Source organism: Mytilinidion resinicola (genome assembly GCF_010093595.1).
Source record: "Mytilinidion resinicola strain CBS 304.34 unplaced genomic scaffold BDZ99scaffold_17, whole genome shotgun sequence".
In the NCBI taxonomy this organism is placed as follows: domain Eukaryota; kingdom Fungi; phylum Ascomycota; class Dothideomycetes; order Mytilinidiales; family Mytilinidiaceae; genus Mytilinidion; species Mytilinidion resinicola.
Genome location: NW_022985453.1, coordinates 259,821 through 278,853, shown reverse-complemented (window position 1 = coordinate 278,853; position 19,033 = coordinate 259,821). Strand labels below are relative to the sequence as shown.

Below are 19,033 nucleotides of genomic sequence, written 5' to 3'. Positions count from 1 at the left end.
CTTACCGCGCTACACGATCGAAAGGGAATCAACGTGGACGACGATTGGATGAACGGCTGCGAAAATGGTCTTGTGGAAATGTGTGGAGGAGGAAGCGAAGAATTCAAAGCACTAGGGAAGAAGTTTCTGGAAAAGATATTCCAGTTACACAAGGGATTGGACGAAGATACGGTGTATCAGGCGACAGACGAGGATGAGGCGACGAACGAAGATTTGGATGGAGGAATCAACAATACCACGCGTAGGGCCGACATTGATTTGGTAGATCCTGACATTGAGAGCGGTCTTGTAGGCGCCAGGAACGGATCTGAGAACGGAATGGATGAGATGTGAGACGACGAGTTGCCCGAAGATTACGGAGACGCATCCCCAAGTCCGTCGAACTCGCGGGAAGGAATCCAGGAGGCGCCAGAAGAACAGTAGTCGGAGTGATTGGTCCGAAGATCGAGCTATGGGCTAACGAACGGTTGGTAGAGAGCTGGGCAAAGCGTGCTTGATAGTAGTAAGATCGCGGAGAAATGGAGCAGAGTAGAATGTTCTTGATGACGATACGAAATTTTAGATTGACTTTGTAGACCCAATAGACATCTTTTGTGCAACATAATCACCCGATTTGTTCGTCTCAATTACATCGTGAGTCTTGCTAGTACATACCCTAAATACCTCCTTCAGAGCTGGATTGAATAACAGGGCAGATGTTGGAGGAAAGACGTCGTGCAATAGAGCCTGGCGCGGAGTGACAGCAACCTAGGGCATACCTTGGGTATGGGCACAGCGATTGGACTTGCACACTCGATGAAAAAACAACGAATTGGATACCATTGAGATGAACAGAGAGCGAAGGCAACTACCCTGTAGCAAAAAGGCGAAACTGGTTGATGACTTTGCCGCTTTCTAAGCCGTCTTGACCCAGAGACGTTCACGAAGCACGCGAATCACTATATAGCGCTTTACCGCGCTCAAAGGGACGCCGTTGAGATAAAGATGGATGGAGGATGAAGGCTAAAGAGCGAAGGATGAAGAGCAATGGATTGTGATCGCGCACAGACCAAGATTTATTAGAAATCACAGCCATCCCGTCGACCACAGATGGTAGTACGATAAAGTGGGATTCTACAAGCACAGAACTATACGTTCAATAGATAACTATGTCCCATAAGTGAAGTTGGCCAAGACGGTAGGTCAGTGAAAAAGGTGTCGCTTGCAAAATCACGTGCACTCACTTATCCCCTAACCACAGCCACCATCCATGAACCTCACATTTGAATACGCTGAACTCAATCTCAATAATCTTTGAAAGAGGGTTGAGACTATCCTCGGGACGTTGATTGTATCTAGAAAATGCATATCAGTGACCCGTAAAAGCACGGAGTAGTCACGTGCCGTCCACCTACACAACACGGACAGGACGCTGAGGGGTTAGGCCCCATAGTCGCACGGATTACATGAAGCATACGGTCTTAGATAAAGCGCGTTGTACTAGATTGGTGCCCGAAAACACAAGATCGCAGCTGACAGCGCTATCAAACCCCCAACGTTCCTAGTCACAGTTCACGTAGCACCAGCTTTTCGCGGCAGGAGATTGTAGATGAGCGAGATGTCTTCTTTTTTTGGGAATGCAGAGCAACCTCAATGCAGTTAATGGTATAGTATATACAAGAAATCCTCTCCACAATCCTCCTTAAAGATTCTTCCACGCCTCCTCTACCACCCCTTCCGTCCCCTTCCACCTACGCAGAAACACAGTAGCTATACCCGAGCCACAAGTTCGAGCAGTCAGACTTCAAGCCGGTGTTCCAAGCCTGCAGATTCGCCATGCTAACCCCGAACTTCGATTCCAGCGTCGTGCACACATTCCCGTTCGAGACCGTGTACCACCCCTTGCAGCTCGCGCTCGCGCCAGGTGCCTTCTGCGCGCCAGGAGACTTATCGCCAACCTGCTTAGTCGTCGGCGTCGTCGGCTTCGGGGTCGTAGGTTGAGGCGTCGCCGTCACCTTAGGCGTAGCAGCGGGGGTAACCTTCGGCGTCGTCGGCGTCGTAGGGGTAGTGGGCGTAGTGTTATCATTCCCCCCGCTAACAGCTTGGCCCGTGATGCTGCCGATGGTCGACTCGACGCAGCCGTGCGGCGCAGACACCCACCCGGTCAAGCGGTTCGCGACGTCCGAGACGTAGCAGTGCGTCGCGACGCCCGCGCCGAGGTTGCCGGAGCTGTCGATGGAGCCCGAGTTGTAGATGCGCGCGCCTTTGTAGTACTTCGACACGTCGCTCGCGCCGCTGGCCGCGATGGTTTGCTTCAGCCCGTCGCCCGCAGTGGTGCCCGCCGCGCCGTCGCGGATCATCTGGGTGATGGTGCTGGCGGGGCACGGGTTCTGCACGCCGTTTTCATTGCAGGTCGCGGCGCCGTCGTGGTCTTGCATGAGGCCGGGGTTGCGGACGCCCCAGTTGGTGGTGGGGACGCGGACGCAGCCGTTAGATTCTTGCATCAGGATGGCGAGGAGGTAGCGGGCGTCGATGCCGGTTTCGCCGGACACGGTCTTGAGGCCGTCGTGGATGGCGGTGATTTCGGTGGGGGAGGTGTTGGCGACGCCCCATTGGGTGCAGGAGGAGGACATGATGGGGTTTTGGGCGGCGAACCTAGATGGCATATTAGTATATGGACGGACGAATGGACGAGTAGGGTATGCGGGAGGGATATAGTAGAGTAGTCCTGGATGATATAAACGTACATTGTTTCGAAGTCGGCGACCCAAGCACTCTGTGCCGGCCACCCGTTGGAGACTTCACCAGTGCCTCCGTAGACATGGTAGACATCGCCGCTTCGCTTTTCGACAAGATGGTGTGCAGCAGTCGCAACAGTATCAATCGCATTCCGAACCTGGAGAGCAAACTTGGGGAGCGGAGCCCCGGAAACAAGAGTGGACAGGCTGCCAGCAGCCAAGATAAAGGATAGGACGAGCATGATGGCTTAGATCAAATGCTCAAGGGGTATCAAAAAGAGTGACGGTGCCGAAGCGGAGCGAACGAAGGAATGAGTGACTGAATGCGACTTGCTTACCAGAGTGAAGAAGCCATCTCAAGGGGGTGCGGCGAGGCTCTTATACATCTTTCGGCTGAAAGGCAGCTCTATGGCTGTTTGGAGGACGGCGTTGGCCTACTGTTTCCGGCTGTGATCACCCCTGACTTGACGGACGGGGCTCGTGTGCCTGGCCTGGCTACCGTTAGCTACCTGCCCGTCATGCGCCTCGACCGTCGAGGTAACCATTCAGACGACGGGCAGGGCGGGATGGCGCTGGGAGACAGGTACAGGGAGGGGCTGAGGGGGAGAAGTTGGCGCATGGATCTCGCGGATGATCGACTCAGGTTGGTGCTGCGAGGTTGCAATTGGCAGCCTGTGTGCTCTGCGAGGCACGCCGCCGCCGGCCCGCGCAGTATAGCGACACCATACACTGATCATGGAGGAGCGCGTGCTTCGGAGATTCAGGGTTGCAGCGACTCGAAACACACCTGCTCGTCGCTGACAGGAGGCGGAGGGGGCGCCAGGTACCAGAAGCCGGGAGACGCGACCCCACGTTCTGCGCGAGCGCCACAGCTAGGCCCGTTGGAGGGTCATCGCAGCGATGAGAGGAGCGAGATGCTGGGCCGACGCTGCGGTTGGATGCCACCTCGCGCGGCCCGGAGATGCTTTCACACGCAGCGAGGGATGGGCGCCGTGATTCGGCCACGGCTTGTTGCTCCCTCGCTCCTTGCACACGCTGCTTTGCCCAACTTTAAATGTGATGCTTAAACCTTCGCTCGCAGGACCCGCCGGTCTGAGCGCTTCGGCACCTCTTGCTGCAGGTGCTCGGGCTGCTCGCGCCGCGGTGGAGAAGCAGAGTCGTGCGGCCAAGGAGAGGGCCTGGAGCTGGAAACACCCGGTCGTATGCCATGATGCCACTGCGCAGGAATGTGGCCAGTCGCATCTGTCTGATCAAGGGACGCTGGGCTTCCATGCCAGCTGAGACAAGACCAGCCTAGAGCATTCCGCATCGTCAGCTTCGCGGGTGCCAAAAACACCACCACAGCCACACCGCCACAGCTCTCCGGCCGCTCCAGCACTGCAAAAGCCTTGACGAAGACCGTGCCCCGCCTCGTCCTCCCCGAGAGCTCGTAAACCCACTATACCCGTGCCCGTCTGGCCGTCACAAAGCCGCCCTCAGTGTTTCCCGACCCCATCCACCACCAACTCAAAAAAGCACCACTTCAATCTATGCGCGGCCGCCTGTCTCCTGCATCTCGCCTCCGCGGCACCACACCGTACCTGCGTCGGCGTCGCGCCGGATCGCCTCGGCCGCTCTCGCCGCGATGGTGTGCTCGCTGGCGCGACGATTGGGTGGTGTGGTGTTTCATGGAAAACGACCCGGCGTCTCGCGTCGGCTAAGTGGCCCGATGTAGTAGGTCATCTGTGGGGAGCTGGCGAATCAGCTGGCCCATCGTGAGAATGCTGTGAAGGGGTGCATCTCGCCGGGCGGGCCATGAAACACATATGTCTTGAAGGTTTTTTCAGGGAGGAAGGTGTTGGCGTGATCAGCGGAGGTTAGTTTCGAAACTCTCTCGCCTTCTACGAGCATGCAGGTAGGAGGCATGGGAAACAGACACCTTCCCCGAGTAGTCCAGGTGGGCAGATCACGAACCTCTGCCTTCGGATCCCGAGGTCATTCGTGCTCTTCATCAATACGAAAACACACACGACGCTACTTTCATGCGTTAGGTTTTAGCCCCATCGTACAGAACTAACCCGAAGTCCTGTTCTACAAAAGATCATACAAAGGTACGAACCCCAGCTTTTCCCGTTCTTGTCCAATTCCAGAAGGGTTCCGGACAGTGCGGTTCAATGCTACTTTTCGTAGCTGCATCACGTTGTAACTAACAAGATCATTGTGCTAATCAAGGTTTTTCTTCACATTGCTCTATTCTAGATCATCGGTGCTCTTCAGCTATGGCAACTACCCGCAAAACCTCAAGATTCCGCTTTCATGTATTAGGCTTTAGACCTCATCGCCGTACAAACTCAACCCCCAGCCCGGTTGCACAGCACACGGATCCCAACATCTTCGAATACCACCTCTACGTAAGGCTCCTTCCAGAAGCAAGATCCGCTGACACCAACAGCATCCCTATATCAACGCGCGATTTCCTATTATTTGCCTACTCAGACACAAACTACGAGAATCCGTGTATCAAGGAGCACAATTACCTCCCCTCCATCACCTCTCTAGGGGTGTCTCACGTAGTTGATCATAACCCCCAGTACTACTAACCTAGCCGCTTAATTCACACCTCCTACCACGTAGCGACCAACCCCCCCAAATCAAACCTTCAACCCTTTACATCCTCTCCCTACCAGCCTCGCACCGGCACGAGGTGGCTCACGTGCTTACCCATATCCCAAAGCCTAAAGAAAGGTCATCTGAATCGTAAACCCCCCTATATAACAATCATAGACCTACTTTACACCCTCCAAACCTTTACATCGCTCTCCTAGCGTCCCTGAATAGCCCAGGGGCGTCTCACGTGCTCACCAACACTCCCAAAACCCATACAAAACACGTTCAGTTCATGATATCATTCCATTTCAGGCTATATGGCCCACTACGTGTACAAAGAGGCCTCTCCTCTGCCTACCCCAAAAGGGTCCCACATCCGTCCCAAAAACTCCAAAAAACACCCCACCGCCTCCCCCCTACGTCGGCCTCCTAAACGGATGCGCCTCGGTATTAAACACCCACTTATCCAAACTCAACAAGTCATCCGGTGAAAACACCAAGTAAAAGTACTTCAGCGTCTCCGCGAGCCAAAAGGTCTCCATACTATCCACCAGCTCGCCCCCCCTCACCGTCACATCCTCCACGGCCGCATTTCCAAACTGCGTCGCCGTCGCGCCCCCAACCGCCTCAAACATCTCCCACGCCGCCTCCCGGTACTTCTTGTCGCCCATAACGCGGTACAGCACAAACACGCTCTCGATCGCCTCCGGGCGCAACTTATACGTATAGTCCCTGATGGCCGTAAAACCCCGCGGCAAGCGCTGCTCCGCGGCCGCCTTCTCCGCGTCGAACGCGTACTGCGCCCCGTAGTGCCTGACCACCGCCGCGCCCCACACGGACTCGTTAAACGCGCACGACGCGCGCGACGCGCAGGGAACGCTTTCGAAAATCTCGGGCATGATGCCCGAGGGCGTGGCGGCGTAGGCGTGCACGCAGCCGTCCGTGAGCTTGGCGCCGAGGGCGACGTCGCGGGCGCTGTTGAAGAGCTTGCCGCCGAGCGCGTACATGCCGCCGGCGAAGCAGGTCAGGTGCTGCATGTTTGGGTTCAGGATGGTTTCGGCGGGGTCGTTATACGAGGGCATGCGAAGGTCGCCGGCGAAGAGGATGTCGGGGTCGCCGGGGAGCATGGGGCGGAAGAGGAGGTGTTTGTCGATCTGGTCCATGGACTCACGGTAGAGCTTCTCGTAGGCGGGCTCGAGGCCGCCGAGCAGCGCGTGCGTCTTCGCGAAGTACTCGAAGGTGGAGTCGGCCATGGCGCCGATGCCGAAGGTGGTCGAGCGCGAACCGTTGAAGCTGAGGTGGCGGGCGTCCATCCACGTGGGCAAGAGGCCGGGAATGAGTGAGTAGGCCTGGTTGTGGTCGAGGATGATGGTGATCCAGGCAACTGCGTGGTAGTACTTTGAGTTGCCTGTGATCTGGGCAAGGCGGACAAATTCCATGGTCATTGAGCCAACTCCAGCGATACAGATGTGGCCGTCTGGCATGAAGCCGGCTCCTACTTTGGCTTTTGCGATGTCGAGGCGGTCGACGGGCATTCCGTTTGGTGTGTCGAAGGCTCGCAGGAGCATTTCGCCGACTTGGATGGCTTGCTGGAGCAGGACGTCTTCACCGCTGAGGTCGTAGGCACCAATCAAGCCTCCAAGATAGCGGATAGTTGTCTCAAAAACACTGATGTTGACCTCTGTACAATTTCCGAAGTCGATCTTCGCGACGGCGTCCACTGCCTCTCGAAACTCGTCTTCTAGGCCCATTATCCACAGTGTGTCCAGCGTATCAATGAGCGTAGCAGCCCATCCGCCCCAGTTGTCTTTGCCTTCATTCGAGATAGGTTTGTACTCGTCCTTCATCCAAGCCGATTCGCGATAGCTCCTCCAGCTCTTCTGGAAAGTGTCTACAACAGCTTTGCGACGCCCTTCCCGAATATGGGCTTCCTTGACCGTCTCGGGAGGGAAGTCGAATTGGACGCGAGGGAGTTTAGACGGGTTCGCAGTCGGGAGGGGAATGGTGTTCGCGGATTCGTATTTGATGGGAGCGTCGAGCCAGTTGAAGCGCGGCTTCAAGTCGTACTTCTTGCGATTGGTGTATCTATTCATGTACACCTCCAGTTGCTCATCACTGGGCCCATGACTGGCACCGACAGTCATCTCAGTCCGGCCATGGAGAAAGACGATGAAGAGGAGGAACGCGATGGCGATGAGGGCGTAAAGCTTCGCGCGGCGGCGACGCATCGGAGAGCGGGGACCTAAAAACAGCGCCATAACTGATGCCTGTAAGGATCGTAAAGCTAAAGTGTTGAGGAACTACAAGGCCAGAAAAGACAGGTAGAACAGATGTCGTGAAGAGGTCGCACGCATCAGCATCAGCGTGAAGGAGTGTTGCTGATGGACGAAGCAGGGAGGTGGAAGGACGGAGGAAGAGAAAAAGCGAACGAGCGAGCGTCGAGCGCGCAGGAGAAACAGCAGCCTTCACTTTACAATCATTGCTGGGGATGGTGGGGAGGTGTTGTACAACGTGGGAGAGGTGTGAAGCTTGAGCGCTAGAGGCCGCCTCCGTGCTTCTCCTGTTGTCGACTGCAGGCCATTGCCAAGCTGCAGGGTTGTCAGGATGGCTCGTTTAGGATCAGGTACATATTAATATTACAAGAAAAGCGTGCTGGCATGTTGCTTTAGCCACAATGGATGGCTGATGGTGATGCAACAGGAGAAAGGCCGTGGAGGTTTAGTTGCCAGTGCCACTCCACTTTCCCCGCTGGCCTTCCATTCCCGCTGGCTCCCGGCGCCTCAAGCTTCCCTCAACCACAGTTCGACCCCGTTCCAGCATGCAAGACACCACTGACAGCTTTTGACATGCTTGAAGCTGTCAAAAGCGCTCTCAACCATGGGCTGACGGCCGTCACTAACTTCCACGGAACCGACACATCCCAGGGACCCCTAGACCACGATGCTGGGCCGTAGAGGCGATGCCAATCCTGCCTTCCGATCACCTCCTCCACCTCCTCCTTCGATATCGATGCCTGAAAAGGATCCACACAGCTGTACTCCTGGTGTTGCAGACAATTGCGGCACAGCAGAGGTCCATACAATCCCGGTTTCAGCGGGTCAACCGGACCAAGCAGGGCTCGAGATCTGTCGCTGCGCCGCAACAACGCCAAGAATACGCTGCTAGGGCGGGAGATCGATTGCGGCACGGCGGTATAGTTCGTAATACGACAGGGCAGTGATATCGTTTGGCAGTGCTTAAAGCGACTGCTAGCCCTTCATAGCAATTTCATCTTGCTACCATCGGTCTTGTGAAAGGCTTTACATTTACACCGCGAGAAAAAGGTTTAGTCGCCTCATAATCTATCCCAGTAACACTTCATTTTTCCTTCAGCAATTCCTCTTTGAAGGCAGTCAGACAACGCCCACTTCAGCTCATAGCCATGCCTCGTACAGCACAGAGAAGCGCACCAGGCCTCACAGTCGAGATTGACAGGCCAGACCGCTCATACTTCATGGCGGGTGACACACTAACCGGCTTCGTCGTTCTTGATCTCACAAAAGTCACATTCTTCCATTCCGTTCGCCTCCAACTGTACGGCCGCGCCAAAACCAAGATAACAAAGAGCAATGGCACACGATGCGCAATATACCGCAGTCGTCGTGTACTCTTCAATATCCAACAAACCCTACACATCGGGCAGGTAGACTGCGGGTCTGGAGAGCACGCGTGGAGATTCGCGATCCAGATTCCAAATCACCCAGCTTCAGGGCAAGAGTGCGGAGATGAGTTGGCTGTGTTATCAACAACTCCAGCTTACCTGGCTACGGAAGGTGGTATAACGCAGCACGCTCTGCCAACGACTTTCAACACGACTTTTGAAAGAAAGCTGGGATTCGTCAAAGCGGAGGGGTATATTGAGTACTACCTCCGCGTTGTGGTCTTTGAGAAAGGGAAACCCAAGGCATCTATGGTGTGTACAAAGGTTCTGTTCCTGAGAGCGAGGTCTACGGACGAGCCTGCTGAAGACTTCAAAACGCGGCCGACCGAGCAGAATTGCATTGTCAGGAGTATCAAGCTTCATCCATCACATGCCGACAACCCTCCACCCACCCGAACTACTCTCGAGCGCGTCTTGCAGCCCTCGAAGCGAACCCAACACGCTCTCAACTTCCACATAACTCACCCAACGATTATCCAACTGGACCATCCGAATCCCCTCCCTTTCGCAGTCTCTGTTGAACCAACACCACCCCCTACGTCCACTAGTGGACCCCTAGAAATCCGCCTAACAAATCTCCGCCTCTTCCTCCAGTCAACAACCCGCGTCCGCGCGCCCTCGATCTTCGGCGAAACCCACAAAGTGCTCGAATACGAGCTTACGTCCAAAAGGATGGACCACATGATCCCCACGCACACCCCTCTCAACCTAACCAACTTCCTTGACATACACGTACACCGTACTCTCTGTGCACGCGCGCCTGGAGAGCTGTTCAAGCAGCGCCCTTTATTCTCATCCTTCAAGACCTACAACATCGCCGTCTCGTACGAGCTCTGCTGGGAACTGAAGCTCGATTGTGCGGGGCAGGTTGTTGTCGTCAAGACGGGTAAGGGTGAGGGGCAGGCATGCGAGGTACTAGATACCAGTGAAGCAGATCGAGAGAAGCAGGATGTGGTAGAAGGATGGGCCGAGGGAAGAGTAGGAAGGGACTGGGAGGGGCATATTGTGGTAACTAACACTGCTCTCAGGACTGTAAATATTGTTTTGAACGGGGTATCGGCGTTAACGTGATACCTTGTGGCATGCATACAACAGCCATGTACCCCGAGAAAGATTCTGCAGATCTAGAGGGTTTATAGACCCCAAAGACATGGACACTGGTTGCTCGAACCCCGTGGCCAGTTTTTGGTGAAGCAATACTCGCAATATCTATCTACATCCCAATAATACTCTACAACAAAACTCTCTAGTTCATTCGAGGCTATCATGCGAGGCTCAGAGATCCATAAATCGCCTCCCACCCTACTGCCCATATTACTCTCCCAGGAACAGCCGTCTGAGGACGCCCAACAAGCTCATAGAATATTCAAGATAATCCACATCTTTCTTATCTGGATTCCGAACCCCTATCAAAACACTCCAAACAACGACATCTCCCACAAACAACTCAATTAATTATCTCCCTACCCCTCCCGCCCCTACCACCCCCTCTCAAACACCTCCCTCTCCCCCTCATCCTTCGCAACCGCCTTTACCGTCCACGTCCACAAATCCTCCTGCTTCGCTTCCACCAAGCTATCCTTCGAAGTCTCAAGCCCCACCCCATTATTCTCGAAATACAGCCCTTCTCCCTCCCCCACCACCTTCCCCACCAACCCCGCCAAATTCCGCCCAGACTCCTCCTGCGTATGAACATCCTTACTCACCACCACCCTTAGCAACGGCACAAGTCTCGGCAACACCCTCTTCCAGATCCACACCTGCCACGCCGGCGCCGCGCGCGCCAGCCCCGTCCCGGGCATCAGCCCCGGGTTGAACACCAGCACGCTCTTGCGCTGGCCCTCGGGGGCTTTGCCCAGCCTCCTCTTTAAAGCGTACGCCCACAAAAGGTTACACAGCTTCGAGGTGCCGTAGCGCTGGCGGCCGTTGCCCGTCTGCGCGACCTCTTTCTTCTCCGGGCCTGGGTGCGCGAGTGCTTCCGCGGTGGCGTAGTAGGCGTCCGGCAGCCCGGTCTTGGCGGCGGGCGAGTGCGTCTGGCTGCCGACGAGGATGATGCGCGCCGTGGGCGCCAGGAAGCCGCCCGCCAGCAGCCGGTAGTAGAGATGGGCGTTGCCGAGGTGGTTGATGGCGAAGGTGTTCTCGTAGCCGTCCGGGGAGAAGGAGGGCGGCCCGAGGAACTGCAGGCCCGCGTTGAGGATCAGGGCGGAGATCGAAGGGTAGGAGCATGTGGACCAGGTTTTGACGAAGGCCTGGACGCCGGCGGCGGAGGAGAGGTCGAGGGCGAGGTATTTGGTGTGCGGGGAGGGGAGGGGGGCCGCCGGGGCGCTGCGGGAGGCGAGGATGAGGAGGGTGGTTGGCGGGGAGGTGTGGGCGAGGTTGAGGGCGGTGTGCCAGCCCAGGCCGGAGGTGCCGCCGGTTATGAGGATGGCGGTGGTGTAGGTGGTAGGCATAGCTGGGGTGGGTGGCTGAGAGGTGGGAGTTGAGACCTAGCAAGGGGTATGGACTTGATGCACTGAGCTAGAATAGACACTTTCGAACGATCGAATGGGGTACTTGAAAGGAAAAGGATCTTGCTTTTATATCCAACGTAAAGACCGTTCAGCTGGATATATGAGCTCCCCTAATTTACCCACTCCACCGTCTTTCGTCCCCTGTTCGGCATTCAAACCGTCCGTACGCTCTGGTAAATCGTGTTTGATCCATCCTCCTTCCAGCGATGCTCACGACGGGCGTTGCTGTTCCTGAAGCACCTTTGGAATGCCGGGACGAAACAGTTGCGGTTGGATAGTTGTGATTGGCCCATACTCCTAAGAGCGGACGAACCGAGAGTCCTAGCGGCCGGCCATTTTCGTGATATTGTGATCATGAAGCGGAGGAATCGCGGGCTTGGCGAGCCTTACCACCAGTTAAACTTAACGCGTGGTAGGTCGCAGGATAATAATAATAATAATAATATATTCTTTACGCTGTTATAGCTCCCTTACGGGTCCATGCAGCGGCATCTATTTAGGCTATTGTACAAGGGAAAACTGTGCTTCGCGATAGCTCGCGAAGCCAGGTGAAAACCCCGCGTCTCCTTTGACGTAGGCGGCGCAAAGCGCCTCTACTGGGTGTGGGTCCGCTGCTCAGAGTAGACGTCGCCTGGACGCTACAAACACTGCCATCTGATTGCTCACTTCGTGGTCCTTTAGCGGAGTCGATCCGGGTTGCTCGGGGTCGGGTCCGGGGCGCCGCGGGCGCGGTTTGTCGTCCAAGAGGTTATTGCACAGGCGGCGACGTGTCGCCCATCAAGGCTGTTCTAGAAGGTTAGTATGTTAGGAGGTGGGTGGGAGAGGAGGTGGCTAGGCCCCGATGGGTTATAGTGTGTGGGTTCCGCTGGAGAGGGTTGCTTTGGTAGGGAATGACGCTTTAGTGGAGAGGGTGTCGCTATATTCAACTATAGTGGCCAATCTAGCTGCTATAGTTGAATGTAGTTCGTTTGGGCTCTATTTGTCACGTGGGGGTCACACGTAATAGCCTGGTTGCTGGTTGCATCGAACGGGTTGGCTATGTCGGCCGTGTTAAGCTCTTGCTATCTCTCTTGCCGATGAGAGGTATGGGAGGAGATCTGTGGCTAGAAACCAGCCTGCTACTGATTGGAGTCCTTTTGTGGTAGAGAGTAGCTCGCCGTACGCGGCTGTGCCCGCCCGAATATACATCCGTCCCCTCCCTTCCTTGTATAGGGGGCATTGGGTTACCACGTGTCTTCCTGTCTGCTCCTGGTGGCCGCACGGGCAGGCCGCCGTATGGTGGCCCGGCACCCGCATTCGTTTAAGGTAGGCATTAAGGCCTATATGCTCCGTCCTGAGGAGGGTTGCGATCGTGCTCTCTACCTTGCTCAGCCCGTGGTGTCTCTTGTATAGCTTCTTGTTCCACGGGGTATCCAGGGCCGGCGTTAGGGCCGGCCTCGACCTCCTGTAGGCCTCCCACTGCTTTTCCCACTTCTCTTCGTATGCCTTCTAGATCAGGGCTTGGCGCTCTTTTTCTATCGCCTTTGCCGACCGCTCCGGGTCAACTTGTTCAGGGCCTGCGTGTTTCATAGCATGGCGGTGTAGAATGTCGCGTCTCGTGGGGCCGGCTTTTGCCTTCGCCGACGTGCGCCTTTTGGTGTCGAGGATGTGGCTCCTGATCTTGCTGCATTCGCTGTTGATGAGCTTCCTCACTGGCCCCGCCCTCGTCCTGTTCGCATAGGCCACCGTGAGCTCTTCCAGCTTCAACTTTATCGGCGGCGTGCTGGTTTCGTGCTCTAGGACCGGAATGTTGGTTGATCTGTACCCTCCGGCTATGTATCGCAAGCACGTGTTCTGCGACGTAGCTAGGGCCTGGTGTTGCTTCTTTGACAGCTTCTCCATATGGGGCCCCTCTGGCCCCGGGTACCATGCGTTACAGCCGTACGTTAGGGCCGGCCGCACTACCGCTGAGTATATCGTTTTGGCCTTCTGAAAGGAGGCTCCCCATGTGGAGGCCGTGAGCCTCGTAAGAGCCGCCATTTGATTGACTGCTTTGGCTTTTGTAGTTTTAATATGTGGTGCCCATTTAAGTCTGGAGTCTACCTGCACACCGAGGACCCGCAGCTCTTTTACAGGCCCCTCCGTGAACTTTTCGATGTTAACCGTTGCTTGTAGGTTGAACTTCCTGCACCGAGTAAAGTGGATTAGGTGGTACTTTTCCGGGGCGAAAATCACCCCGTGCTTCCCTGCCCATTCCATGCATACCTTGTGCGCCTGCTCAAGGGCCTTGCAGTTTTCTTCCGTGCTCTGGCTGTACGTGAGTATGTTCGTGTCGTCAACGAACCCGAACGCCGACGTGGTATTGTTACCCTGGCTCAGCAGCGGGAGGAGCGTGCTGGCAAAGAAGAGGAATAGGATTGGTGACAGGGCGGAGCCCTGTGGTATACCCGATTTGACGCCCCTGAATTCAGAGAGGAAGCCCCCGAACGACAGCTTCGTGGTCCTGTCCCTGAGGAACGACTTCGTGAACGTGGCAATCCACTCCGGTACCCCTTTTAGCCGCATGTTATGCAGCAGCCTCTCGTGCGAGACCCTGTCGAAGGCCCCTGAGATGTCCAAGCTGAGCATTGAGGCCACTCTCTTAGAGTCGTTCTTCCAGATTGTCCTAACCTGTTCTGTAAGGAGTTCTAGAGCTGTCTGCGTGGATCGGCCCGGTCGGGCTCCCATCTGGCTGTCTGGTAGCATGCCTTCCCTCTCGGCCACCTCCGATAGCCTTTTAGCCACGATGCGCTCCAAGAGCTTTCCAATGGTGTCGAGCAGCGCGATTGGTCTGTATGCTTTGGCCACGGAGTAGGATGGCTTCTGGGGCTTTCTGAGGACGACGGTAATCGATTCCTTGAACGCCTTCGGGTGATGGCCCATCCTGATGCAGCTGCTGAACAGTCGCGCCAGCGTGGGTGCGAGCTGCTGTCCGCACTGCTTTAGGTAGGTCGCAGGATACTTTGAACGACTTGGTGGCTCTTTCTGAATTTGTAAATTCAAGCTTTGTCAGGATTTGGTTGCTAGCGCATGCTTGTTAGGGAGTTTGACCTCGGTGAAGATGGATGGTTGGAGTAATCAGTGGTCACGTGATGATTACTGTACTGGACGGTAAGGAGTGGCTTGGGAGGGGTTGGTAGGGTTGTGAAGGTATTGAGAGGTAGAGCCTTTGTAATAGGGATTCCCGGAGCTATGTGTACTATCTTGCTGCTGTTTAGATGCCCTATTGCTAGGGTTTCAGAATCTGAGTGAGATAAAAGTCGATGATCCCAGGCATTCTTCGAGCTCGTTCTTAGACGACTATACCTAGATATACAGTACAACACTCACAAGGGATAGTTCCTGCAGATTGTTAAACCTTCCTCGAATCAACCCAAATAGCAGCAAGGACAGTTGCGTAAATTGGTGACAAAGCTGAGTATTTCATCAGTCATACTTCTCAAGCCTTATCTCACCGCGACCCTCCTCCATCCATCCAAAAAAAACTCCTCAACTCGTCGTACAGCGCCTCCCTCAGTTTGTGCGGGCGCTTTCCGGGGCTGGACTCAGGACTAGAACCTGGATTAGCATTCCTACCCTTTCCAAGATTGAGAGGCATGCACCCACAGAGCCGAAATGAACAATATTACATCGAGAAGAATAACGAAGCTACGGAGCCAGAGCGGCAAGTTCGGCGTTCTTCCGAGGCAAACAACGAAACCGAGCAGCGTCACGGTGGGTGCGCAAGCCTGGAAACAAACTCTCAAAAACCAGATTCCGACACCCTACGAGAAGTAAGCGCGGAGCTCGTATGGCGATGAAGGTTAAGTAAATGATAGCGGGCTGAGTACATACCTCTGAGTTCCCTTTTTCGGCATGAATAGTGCAGCGGAAGGTGTAGAGAAAAATCCGCATGTAAGGCACCAGGAACCCGATGCCGCAGAATAAAGATACGGCCAGGAGCTCTTCCTTGTAGTAGTCATCCTCTACCCCTGCATAGGCTCCCGCACAGACGAATCGGCTTAGGGGCAGTATCGTCCATAGCGCTAGGAAAACCACGACATACTCGCAAATGGTGCGGCACACCTTGATGTGAGCCAGGAAGTAAACGATGATCGGAGACTATAAATGAAATAACTAGCACCAAGTCTTCATAAGGTTCTTCAAGATACCAGAATCACGGAAGCGGATCTCGAGGAAAAGAAATCTTTCCGAGCCTCGTATCGGTTGGAAAAATTCGTCGTAGAAAATGATCGGGATGTAGACAGGTATTGCGAGGAGCGCTTCGCCACACTCTAGCCACAAACGTTCAGTGTCCACGTCCTCGGGATCTTGAAGGCCCTTCCTTCTCTAGGTCTGCGGAGTATTTTTCGTACTACATGGCTGTCGTGGGTGGAGAGCAGTCGAGGCTAGGTACCGAACTTAGAAGAGTCTGGTAGGAAGGTCTAGTAACATTAGGTAGAAAGGCTATCGATAAAAAGCATGCTTCGACTTCATTAAAGCAACATGGCATAAATTAAACTGGTGTGACGTGGCTAAATTTCATGGTAGCGAATAGTAATCAGTATCGCTCTCCTGCATCACTATTTAGCCTGACATATCCGAACCTTCAACCTGTGCAGGGTCTGATGACTGGTATGTGCACACTTCTTTGCCAGTGTTTGGGGCGCTTCATCAAATTTTCGAAAATCGAGATACGGCGTAGATGTGTTGCTTTGACTACCCTGATCACTCTTCAAGCCACTTCAGACAGCGCGATCACCAGTGCAGACTTCCGAGCCAAGTCTGGATCCGGGTTAGGGGATCTTAGACAAGATTGATCCAATCATAAGATCGCTCATTTCCCATTTCGTCCCGAATAAATTCTTTCCAAGCATCTTTGTGAATCTGGCAGATTGCTACTCTTTCCGCATTCTTGTGTCCCTCGTCCACCCAGCGGACAATCATGACATTGAAGAGGCAACGCGGTGTGATTTCGTACTGCGCGGTATCGAACATGGAGTTATACTCAACGTGCAACTGGTTGTCGTCCAGTAAGAGAGACGAAAGCCGCACGTATTCGAGTTCTGTCGTATTTTGATGGTCGAAAACGTGAGGATCTTTTCCACATACGAAACCACAGCGTAGGCCTTTCTTAGTATAAATTGCGAACCGCGAGGGTACCAGATTGGAATGGCGGATGTCAAAGTCCTTAGTTTTTCGCGCTCGGATGCGAAGAATGTCGTCAGATTCCATCGGCAGTTGAGGGAAGGGCAAGGTGCACCTTGTCGTTACACAGTGCACAGCCACACTTCTAGGGATATTAGAGGGCCATTCAACCGCTCCGATCCACGCTGCCCAGCTCCAACTAGGCAGGTGACGCCCATTCAGAGACCGCCTCGCTAGCGGCGCTGCTGGGACCCATAAGAGGGCCACATCTAATGCCCTTCTTGGTATGCCGCTAATGAAATTCCCGGAACCGCATTTTTGCAAGGCTTTGATAATTCCATAAAAGGCATTCAAGATATCTGAGGAATAAGATAGTTGGCGCCGAGAATATATCTGAACAAGGTCCCTGTAGATGTCGAACTTCCAGCCCCAGCTTTCGTCATATTGATGCAGACGTGCCAAAACCAAGGGATTTGAGATGAGGGATGCGGTACGGAGAGTCTCCTGGTCTTCTGCACTTGGGATCTCTGATTTGACGCTGTTCAGGCACTGGAAGTAGACCTGTTGATTCGTGAAATATACGCAACGCGGAGAAAGCATTCGTTCCTGCATAGTCCACGCACGCTGCTCCAAAGGTGCTACCTCCAGCGCGCGCTGTAGGCTTAAGGGTGATGGTATGCATTGGTGATTGCCGAAAGCCTTTGACTTCCATTCGGTGCGAGATCCCGGACGGATGCCAGGTATGTTTGTGTTGGCATCTTTCCCGGATAGAACAACTATAGTCAAGATAGCGTGGCTGTATATGACATCCATTTGATGAATGTCCCGATGCTTAAGATCAGCATCATCCTGCACAATACACAGCGTATCAACCCAAAGGTATCTTTCGCCCATTGCGGCAACAAACGCCAAAGCGTCCTTTATCACGGCTGGTAAACGTGAAGATTGTCGTAGTAACCCGTGCCGGCTTTGTAAAGACTCTAGTGTAGATTTTGTCGTTTGGAAGCAATCAATCTGACCCCATACGTAGCTTAAAGCGACGTACCTCATTGAAGACTTTGCCTCCACGATGGCTTGGAATTCCACGTCTATCAGGAGTAGATTTACAGGGAGACCCTGGCGTTCCTCCAGGACACTCCGAGAGCAGGTGTTGTGATGGTTGGACTCGCAGTCGTTTAGCCAGGCCCTAATCAGGGGAACAGAAATCTGACTTTGACGAGGACTCATGACGTTCGGGGGGGCATCTGTGTTAAAGTGATTGAGGATCCCAGTTGAAGTCTGCCCAGGGCCAGAATTCTGAGGTCCGGTAGATGGAAGGACTTCAGCCCAAGGCAGAAGAGCTTCATTCAAGAGCTCTATGGCCTCAGTCGAGAGTTCTTGGCGAAAAAAGAATCCCGAGTTGTCTGTCGGGTGGGGGACACGGATGGTCCCTTTTTCTTCGGTGCTTAGTAGTACGCGGAAAAACCCTCCATGCCTGTCAGACTCTGCAAGAATATAACATTGAGTGGCCAGTGTTGCTTTCTCATCGAATGAATTCAACACATCGAGAAGAATGTCACAAAAAGGGCAACGGCGTCGACTTATGATGTCCGACAGGCTTCCCAGGGAAGTCTTGGTGTGGTAGATTCCGGCACATAATCCCGACAAAGCTACCCGACAGGGTAGACAGAGTTCATCATCGGACTGAGCAGAAGCCAGCAGATTCCCTGGTGGAGGGGAAATCGCGGTTGAGGAGGTGGCGCCTGTTGACTCTGTGAATCCGGTACGGCGGATATGCCAGGAGGATCGTACTCTCGAGAAGACAGACATCGTAGATATAAGTGTGCGTACGCAAGCTTGACACTGTTTGGAGTACGCCAAAGCTCATTGGAAATTCGGTTGTAATGTAAGAATCTTGAGCGTGGGGTATGGGTCGATGAGAGTGTACGCTATTTTGACGCTGCTTGAGGCACTTCAGAGATTCATCAAAGATTCGGATGAGATGTAAGAATCTTAAGAACGTGATTTAAGAGTCGATGAGAGTGTACAATATTATGACGCTGCCTGGAGTACGCCAAAGCCTCATTAGAAATCCGGTGATTGAACAGCTTTGACAGCGTGAATGGTGGGTACCCAATTGCCAGTGTACGCTAGCTTGACACCGTTCGGAGTATTTCGGAGGTTCATTAAAGATTCGATAAATTGACATGTAGACCAGTGATGATCGTGATGTAGACGGGAGTTGGATGGTTTGTTGAATTGAGGGTCAGTACGGCATACTGTAAATTAGTTAAGCGTTTTACTCAGTATAGTTTGCCGTATTCAGGGGTGGAGATGTTCCAGCCCCTAAGTACGGGCGACCAATCGTGCACATGGCGCGATCCCACGGCCAAATT

At 54.1% G+C, this 19,033-nt stretch overlaps 6 protein-coding genes across 6 annotated transcripts; 1 reads left to right on the top strand and 5 right to left on the bottom strand.

The window, feature by feature from the left end:
• Window positions 1–1,680: 1,680 nt before the first annotated feature.
• Window positions 1,681–3,102, bottom strand: BDZ99DRAFT_574142 (uncharacterized protein). Its single transcript, XM_033728350.1, has 2 exons — window positions 2,727–3,102; window positions 1,681–2,634 (listed from the first exon to the last, which is right to left on the bottom strand). The coding sequence occupies exons 1-2, from the start codon at window positions 2,957–2,959 to the stop codon at window positions 1,731–1,733; spliced, it is 1,137 nt and encodes a 378-aa protein (XP_033572818.1). The 5' UTR covers window positions 2,960–3,102; the 3' UTR covers window positions 1,681–1,730.
• A 1,471-nt stretch (window positions 3,103–4,573) lies between these two features.
• Window positions 4,574–7,150, bottom strand: BDZ99DRAFT_490370 (class I alpha-mannosidase; the record flags this gene model as incomplete). The annotated part of the gene is made up of 2 exons (XM_033723049.1): window positions 4,574–4,594; window positions 5,801–7,150. The coding sequence occupies 2 exons, from the start codon at window positions 7,148–7,150 to the stop codon at window positions 4,574–4,576; spliced, it is 1,371 nt and encodes a 456-aa protein (XP_033572817.1).
• Window positions 7,151–8,490: 1,340 nt separating this feature from the next.
• BDZ99DRAFT_99821 (uncharacterized protein) lies at window positions 8,491–10,171 on the top strand. Its single transcript, XM_033729098.1, has one exon. The coding sequence runs from the start codon at window positions 8,725–8,727 to the stop codon at window positions 10,072–10,074; it is 1,350 nt and encodes a 449-aa protein (XP_033572816.1). The 5' UTR covers window positions 8,491–8,724; the 3' UTR covers window positions 10,075–10,171.
• A 310-nt stretch (window positions 10,172–10,481) lies between these two features.
• Window positions 10,482–11,453, bottom strand: BDZ99DRAFT_449546 (NAD(P)-binding protein; the record flags this gene model as incomplete). The annotated part of the gene is made up of 1 exon (XM_033718124.1): window positions 10,482–11,453. The coding sequence occupies one exon, from the start codon at window positions 11,451–11,453 to the stop codon at window positions 10,482–10,484; it is 972 nt and encodes a 323-aa protein (XP_033572815.1).
• A 3,221-nt stretch (window positions 11,454–14,674) lies between these two features.
• BDZ99DRAFT_466199 (uncharacterized protein) lies at window positions 14,675–15,683 on the bottom strand. The gene is made up of 3 exons (XM_033720716.1): window positions 15,366–15,683; window positions 15,138–15,295; window positions 14,675–15,082 (listed from the first exon to the last, which is right to left on the bottom strand). Exons 1-3 carry the CDS (start codon window positions 15,423–15,425, stop codon window positions 14,983–14,985), a joined length of 318 nt encoding a protein of 105 aa, XP_033572814.1. The 5' UTR covers window positions 15,426–15,683; the 3' UTR covers window positions 14,675–14,982.
• Window positions 15,684–17,204: 1,521 nt separating this feature from the next.
• Window positions 17,205–17,885, bottom strand: BDZ99DRAFT_394828 (HET-domain-containing protein; the record flags this gene model as incomplete). The annotated part of the gene is made up of 1 exon (XM_033715922.1): window positions 17,205–17,885. A coding segment is annotated over one exon (681 nt), but the record flags the coding sequence as incomplete, so codon positions are not given.
• Window positions 17,886–19,033: the final 1,148 nt, after the last annotated feature.